The following is a 26,793-nucleotide window of genomic DNA, read 5'->3' as shown; positions in this document are numbered from 1 at the left end:
GTGGTGGCTGAGATTTTTACCAGTTATGGATTGGATTTGGTAAGTCTTGGTGTTAAATGCAGTGGGGATCTTGAGCTGGCGGCAGAGGCGGCGGAGATGAAGTTCCCAGCTGAACCAGAGTCGAGGAGGGCAAGGACTGGAATGGAAGCACATGGAGTGATCAGCGTCACGGACATGGTTAACGGAGACATTTTCTGGGGAATAGAATGGATGGAACTCACCAATAAACGAGGTGGACGAATGGGGCATGCAGATATCACATGCCCTCCACCGCCACAATACAAGCAGAGCCCCTTAATTAGTCGCCTCTGCCGCTCAGCGAAGGTCAGCCGCATGCTGTCTGTTTGCATAAGTTCGGATCCTGGTTCTGGAGGGAACTGAGTGTCTGGGTGGCAAGAGGAGGGAGTGCAACGGTTCCAGTAGGTGAGATCCTCCATACAGGCCTGCAAGCGGGATGAGCAGCGAATAGAGTGCTGAATCATTTTCTCCAAACCGAAGCTGTCGTCATAACTCGCCAACTGCAGGTGAAGTTTCGGTTCCAACCCTTGAAGATAGGCGGTTATTAATGAGCGTTCGTTCCAACGGAACCGCAGAGCGTATTCTTTTATGGGCTGAGATGCCTGTCGGAGGCAGTAGAGTTGATCGCTGGCAGTGGGATCTCCAAGCGGCCGTCCGAACACTTCTCTGAAATGAGATACAAAGTTATTGAAAGATTGGGTGACATTGCTGGCTTGCGCCCAAATGGTTTCTGCCCATTGCAGGGCCTTGCCCTGTAAAAAGGAGATCAGAAATGAAATCTTTGAGATTTCCGTGGGATAGAGGTGAGGTTGGTTCTCAATATAGAGTGAGCATTGCAGTAGGAAACCGTTGCACTCCTCCGCCACGCCAGAGAACGGCGCTGGTGTGGCTATGGGACTGGCGATTACCGGTGAAGATGAAGTGGTAATGGCGGCTGCTGCCGTGACGGGTGGTGTAGGTGGGTGAGCAACGGTGAGGACGCGGCGAAGATTGTCCACGAGCTCCTGGAAGGGGTCCGTCCTACTCATTCTGAGAAAATGTTGTCGGTCCGATCTTCTGTTACGTTATGCAGACCAGACACAGAGGATGGTAAATGTAACAGGTTTATTGAAATGAGTAGTCGGGTAAGTAAAGCAGATAGATGGATACTGATATGTTATGATGACAATGACTGATGGAGGATTTCTTGCCGAGGTGAGGATGCCAGGAGCTCGTGGCTGACGGGAGGCGCACACACCTTGGAGGATGGTGATTTCCAGGCCGGGAGGATGGGCAAAGACAGGCGGATGGAGACACAAGGGAACACAGATGATCTGGACGAGGAGGCATGTATAGCGAGGTAAGTCTTAACTGGAAGGTAGGGAGTGAGTCCACTTCGTATGATCGAGATCGGACGCTGACTGGAGTGAGGTGTGTGCTTATGTAGTGTGGCTTGGGCTGAGTGATAATGAGGTGCAGGTGGTGTGATCAGTATTCAGGTGATTGTGATCTTGGCATGGGATTGGTGGGGGAGCCTGACTGATCCGTGACAGTATGGTTTTGCAAGCTTTTAACCCAGTTTTTCATCCTTATTTTACAGAATCTGTTTTGTCTCCCAAAAAAAATTGAGAAATGGTGGTTTCGCAGCAATGGGTCTACAAGCATCCCAGAAATCTTGAAGGAGTTCCCCAGGCTTCTAGAAAAACTTGGCATGCTAAGAAATAATTTAGATTTTATCGTTTCGTTTACAGAAATTTGAAATGGTTAAATTGTTAGTGGGGTTGTGCACATAGACGATAGTATAGTGTATTGACTGATGTCTAGAGCTGATGTCTTTATCGATAGTCAAGGTGATATTACAGGAGCCGCCCCACATCTTTAAAATTTGAGCACATTGTTTTCTGTGAGTGTACACAGCAGACAGAGCAGGCACCTCTGGCAGAACGTCACTAACATCTACATATTCCTAATAAATTACATTATGTTTGTCTCAGGAAGTCATTAATGTAGGTTGACTAAGTTACACTTCAGCCATGCCATTGTCACATGGTCTGCCTGTGTCATTTGTTTCTGATCCAATCTATTTAAATCCAATCCAATCCGATCCAAGCTATTTAAAGAAATTAAGACATTTTCACAGGAAAAGTGTTTCAGTGTGTTGTTTTGATCGTGAGATCAGTTTCACAGTTTGCACTGTATTATTCTTATGGTTTAGATGCTAAAAGGGAGAGTGCTTTCAAAGTCCTGTCCGCTCTGCTTCCCCAATCAATATACAAGAACAGAGGAAAGGTCTTCAGACCCACAACCAGAATCCTGGAAGTCATTCATTTGACGTACAACCTGTATGTTTTTTTTTAAACTTTTTCTACTCTATACACAGTACTGTGCAAAAGTTTTAGGCCACTAGTATTTTCACCAGTTAAAAAATGGTTTTAAGTCAGTTATTTCTATCTTTTGCTGTAGTGTGTCAGTAGGAAATATCAGTTTACATTTCCAAACATTCATTTTGCCATTAATTGTAATAATCCAGTGAATGTCTGACAACAGCCAGTGCTCAACACAGATCTGATCTGATCATCATCCAGTCTTATCTGATGCTTCAAGAAACCTACCTGCAAAGCTACAGTGCTGTTAAAAGTTTTAGATACTTGTGAACTGTCAAAAATAATGTCATAAATAGATTTCCTTTATCAATTAACTTCTATTAACTAAATTAAATCAACATTTGGTGTGAGCATCCTTTGCATTTAAAGCAGCTTTTGCCCTCGGTGCACTTGAGCAGAGTTTCTCAGGAGCTTTGCATGAGGTTTCTTGAAGCATTTTGGAGACGTTGCCACAGTTCTTCTGGATTTAGTCTGTCTCAGTTTGTTCTGTTTCTTCATGTTACTCTGAAGACTGATGATGATCAGATCAGATCTCTGTGTGGACCACTGGCTGTTTTCAGACTCAAAAATCAAAACAAAAAACAAAAATCTCACTGGATTATTACAATTAATGGCAAAATGAATGTTTGGAAATGTAAACTGATATTTCCTACTGATACATTACAGCAAAAGATCGAAATAATTGACTTAAACCTTTTTTTATTTTAGCCGGCTAAAATACTAGTGGCCTAAAACTTTTGCACAGTACTGTATATATATATATATATATATATATATATATATATATATATGTTGGGGGCTTTAAATACCGCATAATTTATGTCATGTTGGTTGGATGAAATTTAGGTAGACAACCAAGAAGTGCCAGTAAGCAGAAAGAAACCTAAATCAGAAACTCAATAAATATTTTGTTTGAGCAACCTTTACCAGACCCAGTTCACAGGAAAACCCTGATGGTTTGGCTGATTTCCATAAAATACACTTGAATGTCATTTATTTAAGTCAACATTAAATGTTACAACTAATGTAAGTAAAAATGTAAGTTATGTTGCAAGACTAAGTGTCGTGTAATTAACAGGTGGGGACCAATATGGTATATATACTGTACATGCAGTATATCATATTGATGGACATGAGTCTTCATGTGTGAAGTATTTGAGGGCAACAATTTTTTCTGGCCACTTGTAACGTTTTAATTTTTTGTCACATGTATTGTCTGTTTTAGGTCTCTTTGTTTGGTTTAGTTTTAATGGCACAATGTTTGGACTGATTCTCATGTGGCAATAATCAATTACATAGTGTTATGATCCTGCAATGTTGACAAATAATAGGAATCCACAATACCTTGTTTACAAAGTTTTGTATTTTAAAGAAACTGATCTACAAAAACCGTTGTTTTATTTGTGTCTGTAGGGGTTGGATATAATGTGTAACAGTAGCACCCATTCAAAAATTGTTTTAAAAATAAACATTTCTTGTGTTGTGTATTTGTATTACAGAAAAATAATAATTTTACATTCCTTTGTGATTATTTATTATTATTGGTAATATTGGTAAATACAAAGGTAGCAAGGCAATGAGACATCAAATAACCCAATATTTGGGTAATGTTTAACCCAGAAACATAGTAAACCTGACCCACTGGTTGGGTCAAATAAACAACCCAGCACTTTGGTCAAAACAACCCAGCGCGTGTTCTGTCCCGTGTTATTTTTTAACCCAGCCTTTTTAGACTGCGAGGATGTCCATGAGAATATTTCATTTTTTCCTCATGCACATTTGGTCTAAACATTAATGGGATTTAAAATATAATTTCATAAATGTTACTCACACATGCATTCATGCAATATTTTATTTTTCTTATTGTAGTGGAAAAGAACTGATTAGGTAATGAAAAGTGGGTGTTATATATCAGAATGGTGTCAGTCTCCATGTCTGAATATGCCCACTTCACTACTATGCAGTAGACAAACAAACAAACAAGAACATGAATATGTCTGAATTCACAGTATTGTTAAGTATTCTACAGTAGTCGAAAAGTACTGGGTTCCAATATTTTGAAGTATGCATACAAAGGACAATTTACTATCTTATGAAGCTTTGGGAGAGGATTCATAAATGACGTGGAAGTAAAACAAGTTACATTGTAGATCCCATGAAAATGCCAACAGAACAGAAACAGCATCTGGATTGAATTCATACTATTATAGGATATATACTTTTTATTGGTCGTGAACTAACTTCTTCTTATAATGAAGCACATTGACTCTGATGTCAGCCAAATTAAAAAGGTACAAACATTCTGGTTTGAACATCCAGTGTATCAAGTAAAATGACTAAAAAAATAATTTGTGTACCATAAATGGACTAAGATATTTTACAAAGCTTGTATTATTCTTGTTGTAAAAAAAAAAAAAAAAGAGAGAGGGGGGGTCTGTGGGGTAAAATGTTTTTCATTGCTGAACTTACTGAAATTAGCTGAATTTATTAAAAATAAGTAAATAAATAAATCATTGACTCCTTTTAGGATTGAATGTTGAAGGGTTAAAGACACACAAAGGTGATCAGAAACTCCACCCTCTTACAACACTAACCAGGAAGAGACTGACTTATTATTTCTCCTTTCTGTCACTGATTTTCTTCTCTTTGACAAAAGCAACAAAGAATCAGCCATCAGTGAACAACGAAGAGAAAAACATTGAAGACATTTGTTTCTGGACAGACAGCAGATCTTTGTGATTCTCGTGGTTATTTATGTTAGAAACCGTCGTTCAGAAAGTGAAAGTAAAGTTTAGGTTGCTGGAGCTCAAACAGTGAAAATGGCTTCATCAGATGAATATGACTATAATTGTCCCGTGTGCTGTGAAATCTTCAAGGCTCCTGTTCTTTTATCATGTAGTCACAGTGTCTGTAAAGAGTGTCTTCAACAGTTCTGGAGAACCAAGAAAACTCAGGAGTGTCCTGTCTGCAGGAGAAGATCCTCAAAAGATCGTCATCCATATAATCTTGCGTTAAAAAACTTGTGCGAGTCGTTCCTGAAGGAGAGAAATGAGAGGCGTTCATCAGGATCTGAGGAGATCTGCAGTTTACACAGTGAGAAACTCAAACTCTTCTGTCTGGAGGACAAACAGCCTGCATGTGTCGTGTGCAGAGATTCACTAAAACACATCAATCACACATTCAGACCCATCGGTGAAGTAGTTCCTTCATATAAGGTAGCACAAATGTCTCGTTTCATGTATAAAGAGCAATATGTAGATATAAACACAGATATAATCACATTCATGCGGTCAATATTTCTCTCTGCCATTTTATTTAACTTCATGTGACATAAACTCTGCTTTGAGAAAATATTTGCTCCCATAATAATTTCTTCTGTTTTTGAATAAAATAGTGTCATACTAAAGTGTAGTTACTGGGTAAGACCTTTTAACCAGCTTTATGCTGATGAAATTCTATTGAAGTCTACTTTACTCAGGTTTTATTTGTTTTATACTTGGTTTTAATTTATGAATCAACACACAAAATCAGGTTGGTGGCAAATATCTTTTCACAGCATTTTCTCATCACTGTATTTTCTTCTATTCACTGTAATCTGGTGTTTTATATATTTTTATTTTGTCCAATTCTAGGAGGAGTTCAATACAGCACTGAAGTCTTTACAGGAGAAACTTAAAAAGAGAGAAAACATGAAAGGAGAGTTTGAGAAAACAGTTCAACACATCAAGGTGAGGAAACACAATCAAGAGTGATTTTCAGTACAGCTGTAAGATCACGATACACAATTATGATTTGTTATATTTAATATAATGGATTAAGTTTATTATTGTTGTAAATGATGAGCAGCGATCTGCTTCTGGATCTGTTATCTGTCGGGTGTCTGAGTTTCTCTTGGATCTGAATGATGTGATGTGTTGATGTGTGTTGATGGAGATGATTGAAGTGAATGTGATTTGATTTCAGTCTCAAGCTGAGCACACAGAGCGTCAGATTAAACAGCAGTTTGAGAAGCTTCATCAGTTTCTCAGAGATGAAGAAGAAGCTACAATCACTGCACTGAGAGAGGAAGAGGAGCAGAAGAAGCAGATGATGAAGGAGAAGCTGGAGGAGATGAACAGACACATCTCAGCTCTTTCACACACAATCAAAGACATGGAGGAGATGATGAAAGCCAATGACGTCTGCTTTCTAAAGGTCTGATTTCAGATCATCCATTGATTGATTGATTGATTGATGATTGATTGAGTTCTTGATGATAAATGGTGTGTTTGTTCTGCAGGAGTTTCCAGTCTTGATGGAAAGGTGAGTGATCTGCTGGTGTCTCTGGTCTCTCTGCTTCTGAAGCCAAAGCCACTGCAGTTCTGATCCTGAATGTTCTTCCAGAGTCCAGATCTCACAGCCGGATCCACAGACGCCTTCTGGAGCTTTGATTTATGTGCCACGATACTTGGGCAACCTGTCCTTCAGAGTCTGGAAGAAGATGCAGGACATCGTCCAAAATAGTGAGTCTGGAGAAGATCTGTGCTGTTACACATACACTGGAAATGATGCATGAGGGAATATTTACAGATTTCAGCATTATGTTTGAATAACCAGATGAGCTACTACACCAAAATGAGCCGTAAACAAGAGAAGAACAACTTTGCTCCACATGACATTTACAGTTACAGTGATACAGCCGATCTCAGTCCAGTTTGATTGATTATCAAATCTAAAATTTCTCAAGCACATATTTACTGTAACAACACTGAGAGTGATCGGAGGAAAATGTCTGATTTGTTTGATCAATAGAACAAGTTTCATAATTCATAATAATCTGTGTACGGTTCACTCTTGATCATTATATGAACATCAGAATAAAAGCAGCTGTTGATTGTGTTTCATCAGCTCCTGTGATTCTGGATCCAAACACTGCAAATCGACATCTCGACCTTTCTGATGATCTGACCAGTGTGAGATTCAGCGAGACCGATCAACTGTTTCCTGATAATCCAGAGAGATTTGACTGGTGTCGTTGTGTTCTGGGTTCAGAGGGTTTTAACTCAGGAACACACTTCTGGGATGTGGAGCTTAAAGAGAGTCAACGGTGGAGTCTTGGAGTAACTACAGCATCAAACCAAAGGAAGGGATGTGTTTTCTTTGACACTGATGTCTGGTGTGTGGCATACAGATGGCCTGAACGATACGGTTTCCCTGTTGAACAGGATCTTGAGCGTGTGAGAGTTGATCTGGCCTATGACAGAGGAACGGTGTCATTTTCTGATCCTGTAACTAACACACATCTACACACATTCACAACCTCCTTCACTGACACAGTCTTTCCTTTCTTCTTTACTTATCCCTCTCTGAAGATCTTACCGTTCAATAGTCAGTAAACGTTACTCTTGTAGTTCTGGATCGACCTGCTTTCATCTTTTACTCTCATTATGTTTCCAATATTTAATTATGTTTCCAATATTTAATCCATATCACAATTTCAATATTTGTTCATCATGAGACTAAATGAATAATTGTTTATTTCAGTTATATATGTTAAATCAACATTATTTCATTGACGTAAATGATGTAATCCACATGGAATACTGAATATATGTCGGGCTCCTTGACGTCAGCGTAGAATTGAATGAAATATAAATACTATGAAAATACTTGATAAAAGTTGTTTACAAATCTGATTCTCAGAACAAAGTCTCTGTGACTCACTGAAAACTCTTTAAAAGTTTTTCTCAGTTTCAGAACCAGAACAATTATTATTATTTATTTATTTTTTTTACATTAAAAACTGTGATTATATGATTTTAGTAATGAAAGGCTAAATGTTTGTGCATGATATCTAGTTTGTAATTCATGGAAATGCATTGGTCTAAAAGTGTGATCCTGAATTTAGTTTATTTATGTTTCCCCAATTAATGAATAAATGAATGTAATTGAGTCGCTTGTTTAAATCAGTCTCAGCTCCTGTCAGCAGCGGAAACTTCAGCGCAGCTTTATACTGACTTTTACTGAAGTTGTGCGACTGATTCAGAATCTGAAGGACTTCATTACAACACGACTGTAAAAATAATTTTAAAAGATTTGCTCAGCATTCAAATGTTTATCAGGTGGAGAATTTATTTATTTATCTGAAAAGGGTTTCAGTAATGTCAAATACTAAAATAAATATTCAGAAATGCACTTTAATTTAGTTGATACATCTAAATTTGTCAGCAGATAGACACAGAACACAGAGGTAAGTGCAATATAGTGAACAGGTTTATTGACAAGTTGCAGAGGGGAATAAGATGAGCAGAAGGTCCAGGTAAGCAGGTGGGGAATAGGGATGCCAGTGGGGCTCATCTGAGGGTAAATGTCCTTTTCCTATTTCCAGGGGATCCGGAGGGAACAGCGGAGCTTGGAGACGGTGGAGAGCTGGAGTGGTGGAGAGCAGGGAGAGGAACAACTGGTAAGTAAACAAAACAGGTAAGGGGTCAGGTAAGTCAACACAGTAAGTTTGAGACCAGACAGTGAGTGCACGGTGAGTGTTGACAGGTGATTAGTAATCCGGGGATTGGGATCTGGTGAGTGTGGCGACTGTCTCTGACAGTACCCCCTCCTCCAGGGGCGGCTCCTGAAGCCCTATTACGGCGACGAGGACGGCCACGGCCTCTGGGTGCGGGACACCCAGGACCTCTCCTCCGGCCCGTATATCTCCCAGTCCATTAGATATTCCAGGTGACCGCCCCATCGCCGAGAGTCCAAGATTTCCTGCACCCTGTAGACTAAGGGCTCCTCGAGTATTTCGGGAGGAGGAGGTACTGCGGGCTCTTCAGGATCTGTGACAGAGGGAGAGACAGGCTTGAGGAGTGAAACATGGAATGATGGATGGATACGATACCGTTCAGGGAGTTGGAGACGGAAGGTGACCTCATTGATCTGCCTCTCGATGGTGAAAGGACCGATATAGCGGGGACTCAGCTTCCGGCAAGGCAGGTGGAGATGCAGATCCCAGGTCGAGAGCCAGACCTTATCTCCAGGATGATATAGGCGGGGTGGAAGACCTACAGGCATCCGTGTAGGTCTTGTATCTCCGCACTGCTTGCTGGAGTTGGACATGAGCTGAGTCCCAAACTCCTCGCTCACCCGGAACCAGTGGTTGACAGCTGGAACGTCGGAGTGTTCTTCTGTCCAGGGAAACAGAGGGGATTGGTAGCCGAGTATGCACTGGAAAGGGGTGAGGCCGGTGGTGGTTTGCTTGAGGGAGTTTTGTGCATACTCTGCCCATGGGAGGAAGCGGTTCCAGCTGTGCTGGTTGTCATGACAGTAGGCCCGGAGATATCTCCAAATCTCCTGAATCTTCCGCTCAGTCTGGCTGTTAGTCTGGGGGTGATATCCTGAGGATAGACTGACGGTGACATCGAGGAGCTTGAAGAAAGCCTTCCAGACACGGGAGACAAACTGTGGCCCACGGTCGGAGACGACATCCTCCGGGATGCCGAAGGTGCGGAAGAGATTATGGAAGAGGGCCTCTGCAGTTTCGAGGGCAGTGGGTAGACCTCGGAGGGGAATTAACTTGCAGGCTTTGGAGAACCTGTCAACTGCCACGAGAATGCAAGTATACCCTTCTGACTTGGGGAGATCTGTGACAAAGTCGACTCCGACGTGGGACCAGGGGCGGCATGGAATGGGTAATGGCACTAACTTTCCGGTGGGCAAGTGACGGGGAGTTTTGGAGATGGCGCAGACTGAGCATCCACGAACGTACTGGGAGACATCCCGGGCCATCCTGGGCCACCAGTACCGAGCTGGGAGGAGCGAGAGAGTACGCTGGCTGCCTCGGTGTCCAGAGCCCGGGGAAGCATGAAGGGAGCCCAGCCTCCCAGCAGAGCGGGTTCAGTGATGGAAGCGAGGTGAATCTGTTCATCCAGGGCCCACCGAATGGGGCTCACAAGGACGGCTGGAGGGAGTATGGGTTTAAGTGTTGAAGGTTCGTTGGGGCCATGGAGGCGTGAGAGGGAATCCGCCTTGACATTCTTAACTCCCGGTCGATATGTGATGGTAAACTGGAACCGGGTGAAGAAGAGGGCCCAGCGAGCCTGCCGGGGGTTCAACCTCTTAGCACTTCGGAGATATTCCAGGTTTTTGTGGTCAGTGATGACCGTAAAGGGGTGTTAAGCTCCCTCCAGCCAGTGTCTCTATTCCTCCAGTGCCAGTTTAATGGCGAGCAGCTCCCGATTACCAATATCGTAATTCCGCTCCGCTGGGGAAAGCTTCTTGAAGAAGTAAGCACAAGGGTGGAGTCGGGGAGGCTCTCCGTGGGACTGAGACAGTACTGCTCCCACGCCAGTGGTAGAGGCATCCACTTCTACCATGAAAGGGAGTTGGGGATCAGGATGTGAGAGGATGGGAGCGGTGCAGAATGCCTCCTGGAGCTTCTTGTAGGCGGCTCGAGCTTCGGAGTATCAGGACAGAGACTTGGGTTTCTTCCGGAGCATGGAAGTGAGGGGGGCTGAGGGAACTGAAGTTTAGAATGAACCTCTGGTAGAAATCTGCGAAGCCGAGGAATCGTTGAAGTTCCTTAACAGACTGAGGCTGGGGCCAGTCCCGGATGGCTTGGACCTTCCCCTGGTCCATCTGGATCCCATCCGCACTGTAGCCGAGGAACTGAATCGTGGGGCGGTGGAACTCGCACTTCTCGAGCTTCAGGTAGAGGTGGTGTTTCCTGAGTCGGTGTAGGACCTGCGTCACGTGCTGGCAATGTTCAGCCAGATTCCGGGAGTAGATCAGGATATCGTCTATGTACACGATGACAAATCGGTGGAGGAACTCCCGGAACACCTCGTTCATAAACCCCTGGAATACAGACGGCAAGTTGGAAAGGCCATATGGCATGACCCGATATTCGTAGTGGCCTGAGGGGGTAATGAACGCCGTCTTCCACTTGTCGCCTTCCCGGATACGAACGAGGTTATAGGCGCTCCGCAGGTCCAGCTTCGAGAAGATGCGGGCCCCACGGAGCTCCTCGAGGGCGGCCGGGACCAGGGGAAGAGGATAAGGGAGCTTGACAGTGTGATCATTGAGGGTCCGGTAGTCGATGCAGGGCCGCAAGCCTCCGTCCTTCTTGCCCACAAAGAAGAAGCTTGAGGCCGCAGGAGAGGTGGAAGGATAAATGAATTGCTGTTGGAGAGCCTCCTTAATGTAATCCTCCATCGCCTTGCGCTCCGGGATGGACAGGGGGTATACTTGACACTTGGGGAGTATAGCTCCAGGCAGCAGGTCAATGGCACAATCCCGTGGCCGATACGGTGGTAACTTCGTGGCTGCCTGTTTGCTGAATACATCCTGGAACGCCATGTAGTCAGATGGGATCGTAGGAACCTCAAGAGGTTCGGGGCTCTCCACTAGGGTGGAATGAACTTGGAGCTTTGGGTTAGTAACCAGGGGCACAGGGACGTTGGAGAGACAGTCTTGGATGCAGGTCTTACTCCATCAGAGGATCTCGCTGGTTTCCCATCTGACTTCTTTCCCATTCCGCCTCATTCCATCCACACGAGGCCGCCAGTGTACGGAACTGCAGAGTATAGTCAGTGGTGGAAGAATCTGCCTGACGGAGGCAGATGAGTTGGTCGGCAATGGAGAGCGAGCCGGTGGATAGGCCGAAGACCTCCTTGAAATGGGAAGAGAAAGCGTCGAAAGAGTTAATTATAGTGGTTTGTGAGTTCCAAATGGCTCGAGCCCAGAGCAGTGCCCGTCCGGTTAGCAAGGAGATCGGGAAGGCAACCTTAGCCCGTTCGCTGGGGAAATTATGGGGTTGCATCTCTATGTAGAGAGAAACCTGGAGTAAGAAACCGCTACATTCAACCGCCTCGCCCGAATAGTTGGCAGGGATGGCCATGGGACTGGCAGAGGCAAACAGAGGGTGTGTGACCGGAGAGAGAACTGTTCGAAGAACGCTGACCAGTTCTTCGAAGGGATCCGCGGCGGCGGGGTTCAGGAGCTCCTTCTCCGGTCGTCGGTATTGGTTCTGGTCTTCTGTCAGCAGATAGACACAGAACACAGAGGTAAGTGCAATATAGTGAACAGGTTTATTGACAAGTTGCAGAGGGGAATAAGATGAGCAGAAGGTCCAGGTAAGCAGGAATAGGGATGCCAGTGGGGCTTATCTGAGGGTAAATGTCCTTTTCCTATTTCCAGGGGATCCGGAGGGAATGGCGGAGCTTGGAGACAACTGGTAAGTAAACAAAACAGGTAAGAGGGTCAGGTAAGTCAACACAGTAAGTTTGAGACCAGACAGTGAGTGCACGGGAGGAGTGCAGGGATATAGTGCTGTTGATGAGTGTAAATAAAAGGCATATATGCTATGATGAATGATGAACAAGTATGAATTGTGCTTTTAATTCATAGAATTTTTACATAACTCCATGAATTATAATTAATTTACATAATCAAAACATCCTTTTGTCCCGATTCTGAGGGATTTGTTTTACCAAAATCCCTTTAAGGTGTTTTATAGTCTTTGATCTTACCTCAAAGTGTCTAACTTTAACTTTACACTTAAGAAAATACATATTTTGCCCTACAAATCACGAATATCTGTGTATCTCAGTACCAGTACACTGAAAAAAAAATGATTCAGTAAATTTACAAAAAATTTTAAGGTAAGTGGTTGCAGTCAATTTATTTAAGCTACATTTAAATAATTTTATTTTACTAACTTTCAACATATTTTTTTTTTTATTAAATGTAGCTAAAATAAATTGTTTGTGACCACTTACCTTAAAAAAAAAATTGTAGCATTTTTTTCAGTGTATGAATGTGAATCAGCTTCAGAAGTCTTTTGTTTATGTAGCAACACATCACGTGATCGACTATCAGCCAGCGGGTCACATGACACTCGTGAGCCAATAGAGTGGTGGAACTATGATGTCACTTTGTAGGCAAAAACCTGGAAGCGAGTGCATTTTAGCACTTCCGGTTCCATAGAATGGGATTTTGGTTAAATCCCTCAAATAAGGTCTGTGGTTCACACAAGCTCAAGATACTTTCACATTTTATTCTACGACATAAAACACACCAGTTACACCCCACTCGTGATTTTTAAAAACTGTTATGTTTCTTAAAAAAGACGGTTGCTAACAAGTTGCTAAATGGGACTACGGGCGCTGTTGGAGACATTAAATGTCATCACGCCAAACAGTTTATCAATTTACAGTATTTTCAAATTGTAGTATAATTTGTAATTCAATTAACTGTAGAATAACCAATGAATAGTTTCCCGCATTTTATATTGTTGTTTGACAATGTTTTTTTGCTTTTCCCCAAAATGCGACGCATGTTTTCAGATGGAAGAAGCTCATTTTATCGCTTTCCTACTGATACAGAGACTCTGGGTTCGTACTATAAGGTAAACTCATATTACGATTATTACATGTAAACACCACATTTACCGGCTTTACGTGATGAAAGTTAAACTTTAATAATGCATAGTGCTTAAACATGGCAACATGAAGCTGTTAGAAAGCATATATATTGAGGATTTCCTAGAAGCAAGGATAAAATAACATTTTGTGTAACCACCCTAACAAAATGATAGTTGAAATGCGGTAATTTATTCACTAAAATAAGTTTAATCTTACCATATCCAAAAACTAGCTCACTCTGCTGTTATTTAATAGATTAAATGCACTAGAATTTTAATGAATAGTATGTGGAGACACGTTTTTAATTGAAATATTCATATTAATCAAGGATTTATTGACTTTTAATGCACCTTATTTCGAAATGTACAGAAATACGTGCTTTCAAATGTCCTTTAGTTAAAATTATTTCATTTATTCACTATACTATTTATTACTAATGTCTCATTTCGGTTTTAGTTTGGCTCTAGTTTTGTATTTATTCCAGTTTATATGAAATGGTTAATGTAGCGTGGATTAAAATGTATATACAGGGTAAATACTTTTCACTGAACATGTTAAAAATAAGTTTGAAACAGTTGTCGGGAGCGCGGTGGTGGTGACGCTGAAGGCGAGCGACCGTGGTGCTGTAGTTCGTTTATAGCCTACGTTTAGCTTTTTAGTTCTGGCGCTTTTATTTAGGCTTCAAAATTCGTCAAAGTTATATTATTTTGTGAAGATTATCTGTAAATTTCATGAACTAAGGTTGCTGTAATTACTCCAAGACTTAAGAAACCGGGAGTCGACCCTAATAATTTTTCCAACTTTCGTCCAATTTGCAATTTACCTTTTCTCTCAAAAATCCTGGAAAAAGTTGTTGCATCTCAGGTTCACTATCATCTTTTAAAAAATAGCTTGTTTGAAAAATTCCAATCCGGTTTCTGCCCTTTGCATAGTACAGAGACGACCATGGTTAAAGTTGTTAATGATCTGCTGATGTCAGCCGACTCTGGACTTTTAACTATATTTATTCTACTCGATTTAAGCGCAGCTTTTGATACAATCTCTCATCAAGTTCTCCTAGATAGACTCCTCTCCATAGGTATTACTGGCGTCCCTCTTAGTTGGTTCAGATCCTATCTCTCTGGGCGCAATCAGTTTATTCAACTTAAAAATTTTAAATCTTACATTTCACCTGTTACAACTGGTGTCCCTCAAGGCTTTGTTTTGGGCCCTGATTTATTTATTATTTATCTACTACCCCTTGGTCACATTTTTAGGAAATATGGCATTAATTTTCATTGCTATGCCGACGACACCCAGCTTTACTTGTCCTCTAAGCCAAATTCTACCCTTCTTTCTTCCTCTCTTTTAGGTTGCTTAGAAGAGATTAAATCCTGGTTTTCACGTAATTTTCTTAAGCTAAATACAGACAAAACAGAAGTTCTCCTTGTTGGTACAAAATCTAACTTGTCAAAATCCAATAGTTTTTCTCTCTCTATTGATAACTCCATAATCTCCTCATCTACTCAGGTTAAAAGTCTGGGTGTCGTCCTCGACAGTACTTTATCTTTTGGAAAGCATGTGAACAATATTACTCGGTCTGCATATTTCCATTTACGGAACATTAGTCGTCTTCGTCCATTTCTCACACCAAATTCAACAGCTACTCTTGTACATGCTCTAGTTACCTCACGCATTGACTATTGTAACTCCCTTCTCTTTGGGCTACCCCATAAACTTCTTCATAAGCTTCAATTGGTCCAGAATTCAGCTGCCCGTATAATTACTAGAACCTCTTCCACCGAGCATATCACTCCAGTTCTCTACTACCTTCACTGGCTACCTGTTAAATATCGCATAGAGTACAAGATTCTACTTCTCACCTTCAGTGAGCTCTTCATAGTTCTGCTCCACCTTATCTTGCTGATTTGCTTCATATTTACATTCCGAAACGTACTCTCAGATCTTCTTCATCTGTTTCCCTTGTTGTACCTTCTGTTTGTCTAGCCACTATGGGGTCTAGGGCTTTCAGTTGTGCTGCTCCTAATCTCTGGAATTCTCTTCCACAATCTATTCGAGAAAGTGACTGCCTGACTACTTTTAAATCATGCCTTAAAACTTACCTGTTTAGATTAGCTTTTTCTGATCAATTTTAAATGATTTATTGTTATAATTGTTATTTGCTGTATTGCCGTCAGGATTTTGTGTTATGTTATCATTTTACTGTATGGTGTCCTTGAGTGCTCTGAAAGGCGCCTTTAAATAAAATGTATTATTATTATTATTACTATTATTGAACACGGAGCTTATCTTTTGCGAACTGGTTTCATGCTAAAAGCCGATCCACCTACAAAGTGACATTTCGCTTGTTAAGTCTGACGTCACGCGTCACCGCTTCCGCGTCCAACCGATCTCAGATACCATGAGAAAACAACAAAAGGTGCTAATATACACTCACAATGTGATATAATACTACCAAAAAAATATATAGTCCTAACCTTTAACCCCATACCGAAATCCCAGATAGCCAGACAATGAAAATATAAATATAAATAAATATAAAAATTATTTGGAACGTTTGGGACGTGTAGTGTCTTCCGCCGTTGCTCAAAGAACCAAGCACAGTCTCGGAGTTTGATACCAGAAGAAAATACTTTATTCAACAGGAATAAAATCGAGGCCCCTCTGCAGAAAAGCCTCTCGAATGTCTTTCGACTCTGGTATATATACAAGTTTTTAAGGTGGGTTTCTGTACATCAGGAATTTTCTTATGTATACAGGTCTACATTTCACTTACGTATGCAATACTATCTCTCCCTTAGGAGAGGAGACCTCCTAGACTTTGTTATGGTAAAGGAAAAAGCCCCCCCCCCTCATTTCTCCAGATGTCTGTACAACTCTGCCACGAAGGCATTTTTCACACAGAGGCCTTAGAATATAATGGAAGATTAAATAGATATGTTAATGGCAAGATTCACCTTGATTATACTTGATTAAAACAGATCTATAACAATAAAAATCTTCTTCAGACACTGTGACTGTAGTGTACACCGTAAGTTTGAAAACGTTTAGCTTAAATATTTAATATGAATAAACAGTGCTCATAAACGGCTGCTGAGATAGCATTCTCAAGTGAAGCGAGTCGAGGCTTGGACCCGGAAACATCGCTTCTTACGTCACCACTTAACAACTCTATAGGATGGGCCCTTTTCACAATGACGTCAGCTAACTTCCGCTTTCCCGCGAAGCAGTGTATCTGTACTTCCTTTATACCATTACACCGGAGACTTCTCGGGAAAATGTTGAAATATGAAAGGCGTTAGTTAAGAGTTAAGTAAAATTAATAATGTTGATGTACTTACAATAAGATTCTTTTGCAAATGTTTTTCTGCATCTGCCTTAGATGGGAGGCTTGCTTGCCGCAACTGCTTGCTTTCAGATTTGTATGACAACGATTATGTATTCACAAAATATATACTTGAAATCTTTTCACTTGTTGTTTATGTCATTCCTTGGATAGTTTATTTGTGAGTACACCGTGTAAATTAAATTCCCGTATAGTTCGGCAATAAAAAGACAAACAGTGTGATTGTTTTTATTTACTATGGGAAAATGACATGGACACAAATCATATTTTTATATTAAATCTTTTTACTACATGGCAAATTTCACATCCATAAATGCAAGTGGTCTGAAAAGAAACCCATTATCCAGTTCAATGCAAAAAGGACTGCCGCATAGTGCTACAGAACTTTGGACTTCTACAGTTACTTAAATTCCTCCATTCACTTTCACTTTAACTACATGTATACCCTGTTTTTTCTTTGTGAATTATTATTGATTAATATGATCGATTATATTTTATTTTCGTTATAGGCTATATGCAATGTGATGTTAAAAAAAACAGCTATGACATGCGTTTTATATTTATTTACACAAATACTCACAAATACACAAATTTTAACAGTAAAAGCTTTTTATGTAAATTAATATATTTAATATTTATTTCTGAATTACATTGTTATAAAAATAAACGGGGAAAATTAAAGACCCCATTTTATTGATATATAAATAGTACAAGCTTGTTATGTTGAACTATTCTTGTACATACTGGCACTGTTACCACATGTAAATGTCTAAAACGTTGTTTATTTGACAAATATATCTAACCAACTTCATCTAACTGCAATAAAGACAGTAAACATTGTGCCAGAGTGGCGGGAATCAGAAAGTATGACTTCAGTGCTGCGTTTCCAACTCCTCCCTCGACTTCAAACAGCAAATCTCGCCGACCGGTATTCGGTAAATTCGTTTAAGATGCCAGACGCCTCCCCTTGAATAAGGACGACAGTAGACAGCGTCAGTCATCCTCTAACCATATTTTTGGGAGATGTACAAGCGTCTGGATGAACTCCAATGCTGGAAGAAGTAAGAATACCCTGCTTCACATCAGAACGGATGTTGTGTGATGTCATGTGAAAAGGGCCTATTGCGACTGATTCAGAATCTGAAGAGCTTCATTACTTGAGAAAGCCAACCTACTGCTCTGCTATTTAAGCTTCTTATTATTCTTCTTTAGACTGAAATTTCTGAATGCTATCCTCCAGAGCTTTTAAGCTAGAAACACCAAACTCAGGTCAGATCTTCAGACTGTTCTGATTGAGTCTGCTTTATCTTTTCAGACTGATCTGAATCAAAAATCATAAAATCCCATAGACTTACATTGACCAAATGTTCAGATGAGCCAAGACTATTCAAACTCCAACTGTCAAAATTCAAATCTAAACTCCCAGAATACTTTGTGACTCAATCAATCTTCCCTTCTATGTACTATTTCTAATCCATTGAGACTCATTTAAGCTTCCACTCTAATATTTCTAATCTATCTTTCTATTTATCTACCTATCTACCTATCTATCTATCTATCTATCTATATGTCTGTCTGTCTGTCTATCTGACTAGCCAAGCCTAGCAACATCCTAAGACATGCTAGCAAAATGCTAGTCATGATATCAATATGCTAAAGCATGCTTGCAGTGTATTAAATCATGCTAAAACATGTTAACAGTGTGCTACATAATGCTAAAACATGTTAGCAATTAGCTAAATCACGTTAAAACATGCTAGCAACATGTTAATCGTGCTAGAAACATGCAATAAATACGTTAGCAACATGTTAACAACATGCTAATCAGCTAACAATATGCTAATCATGCTAGCAACATGCTAATCAGGCTAGAGACATGCTAATAACATACTAATCGTGCTAGAAACATGATTAGCAAAATGCTAACTAAAGGCGTGTGCCGACTGACAGGGTCCCTACGCAGTGTTCACTGCTCCCTACTCCCTAAGCACCGGATATACATTGAAGTGGACTTCGATGACAATAACCGCTCATTTGGAACACCCTGGAACATCATCAAAGAAAATCAATGGCAGGGTCACGCAGATTATCATATAACATAAATAAATATTGTAATTTATTTTACTTTCAAATTTAAACGCATACAAAATACATATACAATTATGTATCTAATAAATATAGTAAAAATGTATATGTTTAGATGGTTACGGATTGTAGTGGTTTCATCTCGTGCGCTTTCTTTCCCACACGCAGCATCATTAACTCTCCTGAGGTAAATAAAGTTAAATAAAAAATGACAGAGCCTCAGCTGTTTCTCGCCGGTTTTATTTAATTTCACCTATTCATACTATACAATATGCAAATGTAAAAACATGCTCACGACATGCTAATATCATGCTAATCATTCTAGAAACATGCTAATGACATACTAACAGTGGGGATTTCTTTAAGACTGCAAGGGAAGCTCGCTTCCCCTATAATGTCAAAAAATTAATGGTGAAATATGTACTATTGTGTTAATATTTTATTGACTAAAAATGCGTTAGAACACGTTCATCTCGAAGACGAGTTTGTTCAGAATCAGCTACATATAGCAGGTCGCTGACTCGATTTCCTTCTCATACATTCCCGTAGCGTCAGTGCATTTCCCTGCTGAAGCCTAGAGTCCATTGCCTTCAATGGGGCTGCTTTGAACAGTTTTTTTCAGAGCTTCTAAACTAGACGGTCATTGGATAAATGCTGCGATTATGTCCCGCCCACGGACGCTCAGCGTCTCTGGGGGTGAATGGAGGAGTGGGCGGGCCTGGACGCTGGGCTTCTGCGTGATGATTGGAGGGACTGCATCTCAGTTTGATTGACAGCGATTTTGTTCTATAAAAAGACGCTGAAGCTGAAGCTATTCGAGCTCAGTCCCATAGCGGCTTTGCACTTGGTTCTTATCAATCATTATATATATTCATTTATAATGTTATGTTTTAATATACATGCTGCTAACTCGGAAATTTCAAGATATGCGAGCAAAAAATGCGTCTGACACTTAGGCAATACGACACGAGCAAGAGTCCTGTTTTTGTTTCGTTTGTGTTCGAATCCAAATCCGCGTTGATTTGGGCGAATCACTGATTCACTGAGCCACTCATAAAAACAGTCATTTGATTCGCTCCTGAAGGATTCAGCCGTTTTGAAAGAATCATTTGAATGACTCAGTGATTCAGTCACGAACTTCTGCCACCTGCTGGCCGTTTTTAAGTTTCCCGTCTAAAAGTAGGCATATTACATTATTTTCCAACATATTTCTATATTCAGAATTTAGTATTTAAAACATTAATCTCATAACATTATTTATGCAATTATAAGTACAGTCTACTCTAAATAAATAAATGCCACATCTAAATGTCACTTCATGCAGCTTCTGTGCAGTGCTAAGATGAGTTTTGTTTAGATCATTTCATGGATAACAACAGCCAGTCATTCATTCACATTAATTAAGTATTCAGAGAATAATATTGTCTGTTTTCATTTACATCTAATTATTTATTAAATTTTGATTCATTTTTGTAGAATTGAATTATAAATTAAGCTGTATCGTAAGACATTTTTATGGTATCGTGACAACCCTATTATACACCACATTGCTTGTTTCAGTTTAACCTAATTCCCACATTTCCTCCGTCGAGTTTAATATCTTTTTTTTTAGATTGTTTGTTCATTCATTCATTCATTCATACAGTAGGCTAGGCTAGCGTCACTGGAAAAGACGCCTAGTTGGTACGACAGGGTCACAGAGCATTTTCTTGAAAAGGAACAAAAGGGCTGAATTTACGTATAAATAAATGGACAATTTTTATGATGTAGGCCGAAAATGAGCTTCCCCTCTTTGAAAGACCAGCAGCCGCCACTGCATACTAATCATGCTAGAAACATGATTAGCAACATGCCAACTAAATGTTAATCATGCTAGCACCATGCTAATCATGCAGATGGCGCGTTTGCCAGTATAAGGAGGCGACGTAAGAACGTCGAAGACGGCATCCACACCATCAGCCAATGAATTGGTGTGATTCTATAAGGGCTTCAGACAATCGGCACACCCAGAGGGCGTACCCAAAGCGTCTTAGCTTACGCAGCGTCTCGTTCCCTATTCAGAGAACAAGGGTTACGCGAGTCTGTGTAACGTTTCTGTATGGCTTTGTAATGTTTTGTCAGAATTAGATCATTTCGTACTAAAATTGATCTTTTAACTTTAACTTTTTCAAGTTAATGTCTGCGACGTGCCGAATCCAGCAATAACTTCCATTTTCGCGCTCTTTTTTCCTCAGGAAACTTTAGCTGCATAGCTACCCTTAAAGTTAAACCATGATATTACTGGTGTGTAATATTATTCTTAAATAGGGTGAATTTGGGTAATCTGGGACATTTTTTGCAATTTTGACTTCTGCGATTTATTTTGATATCTATCTAACACATTAGATCAACACATTAGATTTTTCTGAAATCCCTAAGATGTTTTCTAACCACACCAGAAGAAATAATGGAGATATTTTGCCCAGAGGAGACATGCCACACCTATTAAGTGTTTTTGTGCCCCCCCCAAAAAATTCTGCCTGAATTTGATAATCTGGGACAGGTCACTTTGTAATCTGGGACATATGTATTAGGCCTAAAAAAAGCCTATATTCACCATACTTTATGCATGCCAAACACAATATCACCAATAGCTCCCTTCATTTTACTCTCATTCCATTGGTTTAGCTTCTTCATATTTCTCTTATTTCCCTTTTTCTCTCTTCCTCGCTCTTTCTATTGCCATCTCTTTTCCTGACGCTGTGGTGCCATTGCATTTTGTAATGCATTTCATTGAGGAGTTAATTAAAGGCCATGGATATTTTCATATTTTAGCTGACTTAATGACTGTGTGTGTGTATGGGTGGGTGTGTGTGTGTGTAGGTGTGTGTGCGTGTGTGTGTGCGTGCATTTGTGAACAGAACATTTTGAACTGGCCTGGGCGCAGATCCCCCTCCTGCTCAGTGATTTGAACCGTTGTATATACTAAACTAACTGGGAATTTGGGAAATTAAATTAACGGTTTACTTCATCCTGATACCTTTGCATGCTATTGGAATACGTTTCCCAGATTCCATCTCTGTAGCATCTCTCTAGCTTGCTGCTAGCCACTGTGAACTTGTGCTAATGTTATAACCTCCAGAATTAACACCCATTTCTCAATATGGCATATATTAACCCTTGTCATTAGATTTATAAAGTCCCTAAATGCATATTTCCCCCATTTGAAGACTGTCCCAGATTACCCAAAGCATGCTGTCCCACATTCTCAATCATATTTGATAATGTGGGACAACAAAAAAATGTTTGAAAGAAAAAAAACTAAAACACATTTTCAACACTTTAATACATATTTTGTTGCTTGAATATATCACAAACATAATTTGACAACAATTAGGAACATTGTCTTATTTATGACAGATTCATGTCCTTAACATTAATCTAGTCAGAATCCTATGTCATTGACCTTGTCATGCAATTCCCAGGGGAGCTTCTTGATTGACAAGTGCCCCGCCCCTTTCTGTGGAATCACCCCCATGAAGTCATGTGATTTTTGTCACATGACATCCATGCTAAAATTATGGTAAAAGTCATGTTGACTAAATTTGATTAGAACAGGAAATAAACACACTGGAGTTTAGGTGTCCCAGATTACCCGAATTCACCCTATTGTTACTTAAATGTAATGTCTTAGCTACAGTATGTAAAGTTAGACTTAATCTCTCATGGTGTATGAGGTCCTTTTACTCTTCCTCTGTTTTAGTGAATGCTTGTGTTGCTTTATTCAGGACACAAGAGGTTTATCCAGGTTAACAGTAAGTTAGAGAAGCCATGTAAAGCGTTCTTTATATGTTACTGTTAGAAATAATAATTTGTATTTGAGATTGATGAATAATAGGCAGATCACTGGATTTCCAGGCTGGCATACTGTATGGTTTTGCAAGCTTTTAACCCAGTTTTTCATCCTTATTTTACAGAATCTGTTTTGCCTCCCAAAAAAATTTAGAAATGGTGGTTTCGCAGCAATGGGTCTACAAGCATCCCAGAAATCTTGAAGGAGTTCCCCAGGCTTCTAGGAAAACTTGGCATGGTAATAAATAATTTTGATTTTATGGTTTCGTTTACAGAAATTTGAAATGGTTAAATTGTTAGTGGGGTTGTGCAGATAGATGATAGTATAGTGTATTGACGATAGTCAGAGATATCGCTGAGAGCTGATGTCTTTGTCGATAGTCAAGGTGATATTACAGGAGCCGCCCCACATCTTTCAAATTTAAGCACATTGTTTTCTGTGAGTGTAACGTTACACAGCAGCAGCACCTCTGCCATAACGTCACTAACATCTACATATTCCTAATAAATTACATTATGTTTGTCTCAGGAAGTCATTAATGTAGGTTGACTAAGTCACACTTCAGCCATGCCATTGTCTATATTATTAGTTTACATTTCCAAACATTGATTTTGCCATTAATTGTAATAATCCAGTGAATGTCTGACAACAGCCAGTGCTCCACACAGATCTAATCATCATCCAGTCTTATCTGATGCTTCAAGAAACCTACCTGCAAAGCTACAGTACTGTTAAACGTTTTAGATACTTGTGAAAAAATGCTGTAAAATGAGGATGCTGTCAAAAATAATGTCATAAATAGATTTCCTTTATCAATTAACTTCTATTAACTAAATTAAATCAACATTTGGTGTGAGCATCCTTTGCATTTAAAGCAGCTTTTGCCCTCGGTGCACTTGAGCAGAGTTTCTCAGGAGCTTTGCATGAGGTTTCTTGAAGCATTTTGGAGACGTTGCCACAGTTCTTCTGGATTTAGTCTGTCTCAGTTTGTTCTGTTTCTTCATGTTACTCTGAAGACTGATGATGATCAGATCAGATCTCTGTGTGGAGCACTGGCTGTTTTCAGACTCAAAAATCAAAACAAAAAACAAAAATCTCACTGGATTATTACAATTAATGGCAAAATGAATGTTTGGAAATGTAAACTGATATTTACTACAGACACATTACTGCAAAAGATCGAAATAATTGACTTAAAACCTTTTTTTATTTTAGCCGGCTAAAATACTAGTGGCCTAAAACTTTTGCACAGTACTGTATATATATGTTGGGGGCTTTAAATACCCCATAATTTATGCCATGTTGGTTGGATGAAATTTAGGTAGACAACCAAGAAGTGCCAATAAGCAGAAGGAAACCTAAATCAGAAACCCAATAAATATTTAGTTTGAGCAACCTTTACCAGACCCAGTTCACAGGAAAACCCTGATGGTTTGGCTGATTTCCATAAAATACACTTGAATGTCATTTATTTAAGTCAACATTAAATGTTACAACTAATGTAAGTAAAAATGTAAGTTATGTTGCAAGACTAAGTGTCGTGTAATTAACAGGTGGGGACCAATATGGTGTATATACATGCAGTATATCATATTGATGGACATGAGTCTTCATGTGTGAAGTATTTGAGGGCAACAGTTTTTTCTGGCCACTTGTAACGTTTTAATTTTTTGTCACATGTATTGTCTGTTTTAGGTCTCTTTGTTTGGCTTAGTTTTAATGGCACAATGTTTGGACTGATTCTCATGTGGCAATAATCAATTTTATAGTGTTATGATGCTGCAATGTTGACAAAGAATAGGAATCTACAGTACCTAGTTTACAAAGTTTTGTGTTTTAAAGAAACTGATCTACAAAAAACGTTGTTTTATTTGTGTCTGTAGGGGTTGGATATAATGTGTAACAGTAGCACCCATTCAAAAATTGTTTTAAAAATAAACATTTCTTGTGTTGTGTATTTGTATTACAGAAATATAATAATTTTACATTCCTTTGTGATTATTTATTATTATTGGTAATATTGGTAAATACAAAGGTAGCAAGGCAATGAGACAACAAATAACCCAATATTTGGGTAATGTTTAACCCAGAAACACAGTAAACCTGACCCACTGGTTGGGTCAAATAAACAACCCAGCATTCTGGGTCAAATGGTTAAACCCAGCACTTTGGTCAAAACAACCCAGCGCGTGTTCTGTCCCATAGTTACCCAGCGGCTGGGTTAAGGTTGGGTTATTTTTTAACCCAGCCTTTTTAAACTGTGAGGATGTCCATGAGAATATTTCATTTTTTCCTATTTAATGGGATTTAAAATATAATTTCATAAATTTTACTCACACATGCATTCATGCAATATTTTATTTTTCTTATTGTAGTGGAAAAGAACTGATTAGGTAATGAAAAGTGGGTGTTATATATCAGAATGGTGCCAGTCTCCATGTCTGAATATGCCCACTTCACTACTATGTAGTAGACAAACAAACAAACAAGAACATGAATATGTCTGAATTCACAGTATTGTTAAGTATTCTACAGTAGTCGAAAAGTACTGGGTTGCAATATTTTGAAGTATGCATACAAAGGACAATTTACTATCTTATGAAGCTTTGAGAGAGGATTCATTAATGACGTGGAAGTAAAGACAAGTTACATTACACTGTAAAAAATGTACCGTAGAATTTACAGGATGTTACTGGCAAAAAAGTTGGCAATGAAATCTTGTAAAAATGATGTTAATTTCTGTAAAATGGATTACAGTATAATACTGCAAAGCAAATTGCAGTTAATTGCTGTATGTGAAATACAGTAATTTGTAGTATTATTTACAGTAACATTGAATTAAACTTGTAGTTTATATTACAGCAATATTTTGTAATCTCACGAAAGTACAGTATTTACCTGGCAACAAAAGTTGCCAATAAAATCCTGTAAATACCCCTAAATCCAAGATGATGCTGTACTAATTTAACAATGAAGATGCTGCAAAGAATAATTTTAACAGTAAACTGTAAAATACTGATTTAAATGAATTATCATGAGAACTATCTTAATACATTTACAAATGAATAAAAAACCAAGTCAAAGATGTTGCAAATACATATTTATTAAAACTGGCAGAAAGACATTGCAAGGCTTTTACTGGTAAAATAAAAAAGCCAGTCTTTCAACAGTTAAAATCTTATCATAAAAATAACATAGCATCACAAAATAACTACAAATAACTGTTATATCACAAAAAAAATAAGCCATATTCTGAGTAGAACATTAACTTTCTATAAAAAAATTAAGGTCAATCAACATAATTTGTATAATTTTGGTTAAAGGATTAAAATAAAATGCTGGAATCAACATTATACCACAAATTCTGTTGTTTGAGCTTATGTTATATTAAATTTAGAATATTCCTGCAAAAGGCAATTTAATAAATACATACTGAAAGTCCATCAACTTTCTGAGATAAGCACACACATGAGGGTTGTCCCTCTTCTCTGAGACCTTTCCACTTGTTTTGGACTAAGATATTTTACAAAGCTTGCATTATTCCTGTTGTAAAAAAAAAAAAAAAGGGGAGGGGGGGTCTGTGGTGTAATATGTTTTTAATCGCTGAATTTACTGAAATTAGCTGAATTTATTAAAAATAAGTAAATAAATAAATCATTGACTGCTTTTCGGATTGAATGTTGAAGGGTTAAAGACACACAAAGATGGTCAGAAACTCCACCCTCTTTCAACACTAACCAGGAATAGATTGAT

At 39.3% G+C, this 26,793-nt stretch overlaps 1 protein-coding gene across 1 annotated transcript; it reads left to right on the top strand.

The window, feature by feature from the left end:
* The first annotated feature begins 4,974 nt into the window (after positions 1–4,974).
* On the top strand, positions 4,975–8,304 carry LOC131547298 (nuclear factor 7, ovary-like). The gene is made up of 6 exons (XM_058787779.1): positions 4,975–5,596; positions 6,014–6,109; positions 6,345–6,575; positions 6,661–6,683; positions 6,765–6,883; positions 7,269–8,304. The coding sequence occupies exons 1-6, from the start codon at positions 5,201–5,203 to the stop codon at positions 7,754–7,756; spliced, it is 1,353 nt and encodes a 450-aa protein (XP_058643762.1). The 5' UTR covers positions 4,975–5,200; the 3' UTR covers positions 7,757–8,304.
* The last annotated feature ends 18,489 nt before the right edge of the window (positions 8,305–26,793 follow it).

The sequence above is a fragment of the Onychostoma macrolepis genome, chromosome 09 (genome assembly GCF_012432095.1).
Source record: "Onychostoma macrolepis isolate SWU-2019 chromosome 09, ASM1243209v1, whole genome shotgun sequence".
NCBI lineage: Eukaryota > Metazoa > Chordata > Actinopteri > Cypriniformes > Cyprinidae > Onychostoma > Onychostoma macrolepis.
The sequence above is the reverse complement of the archived record's forward strand: the minus strand, read 5'-3'. Positions and strand labels throughout refer to the sequence as shown.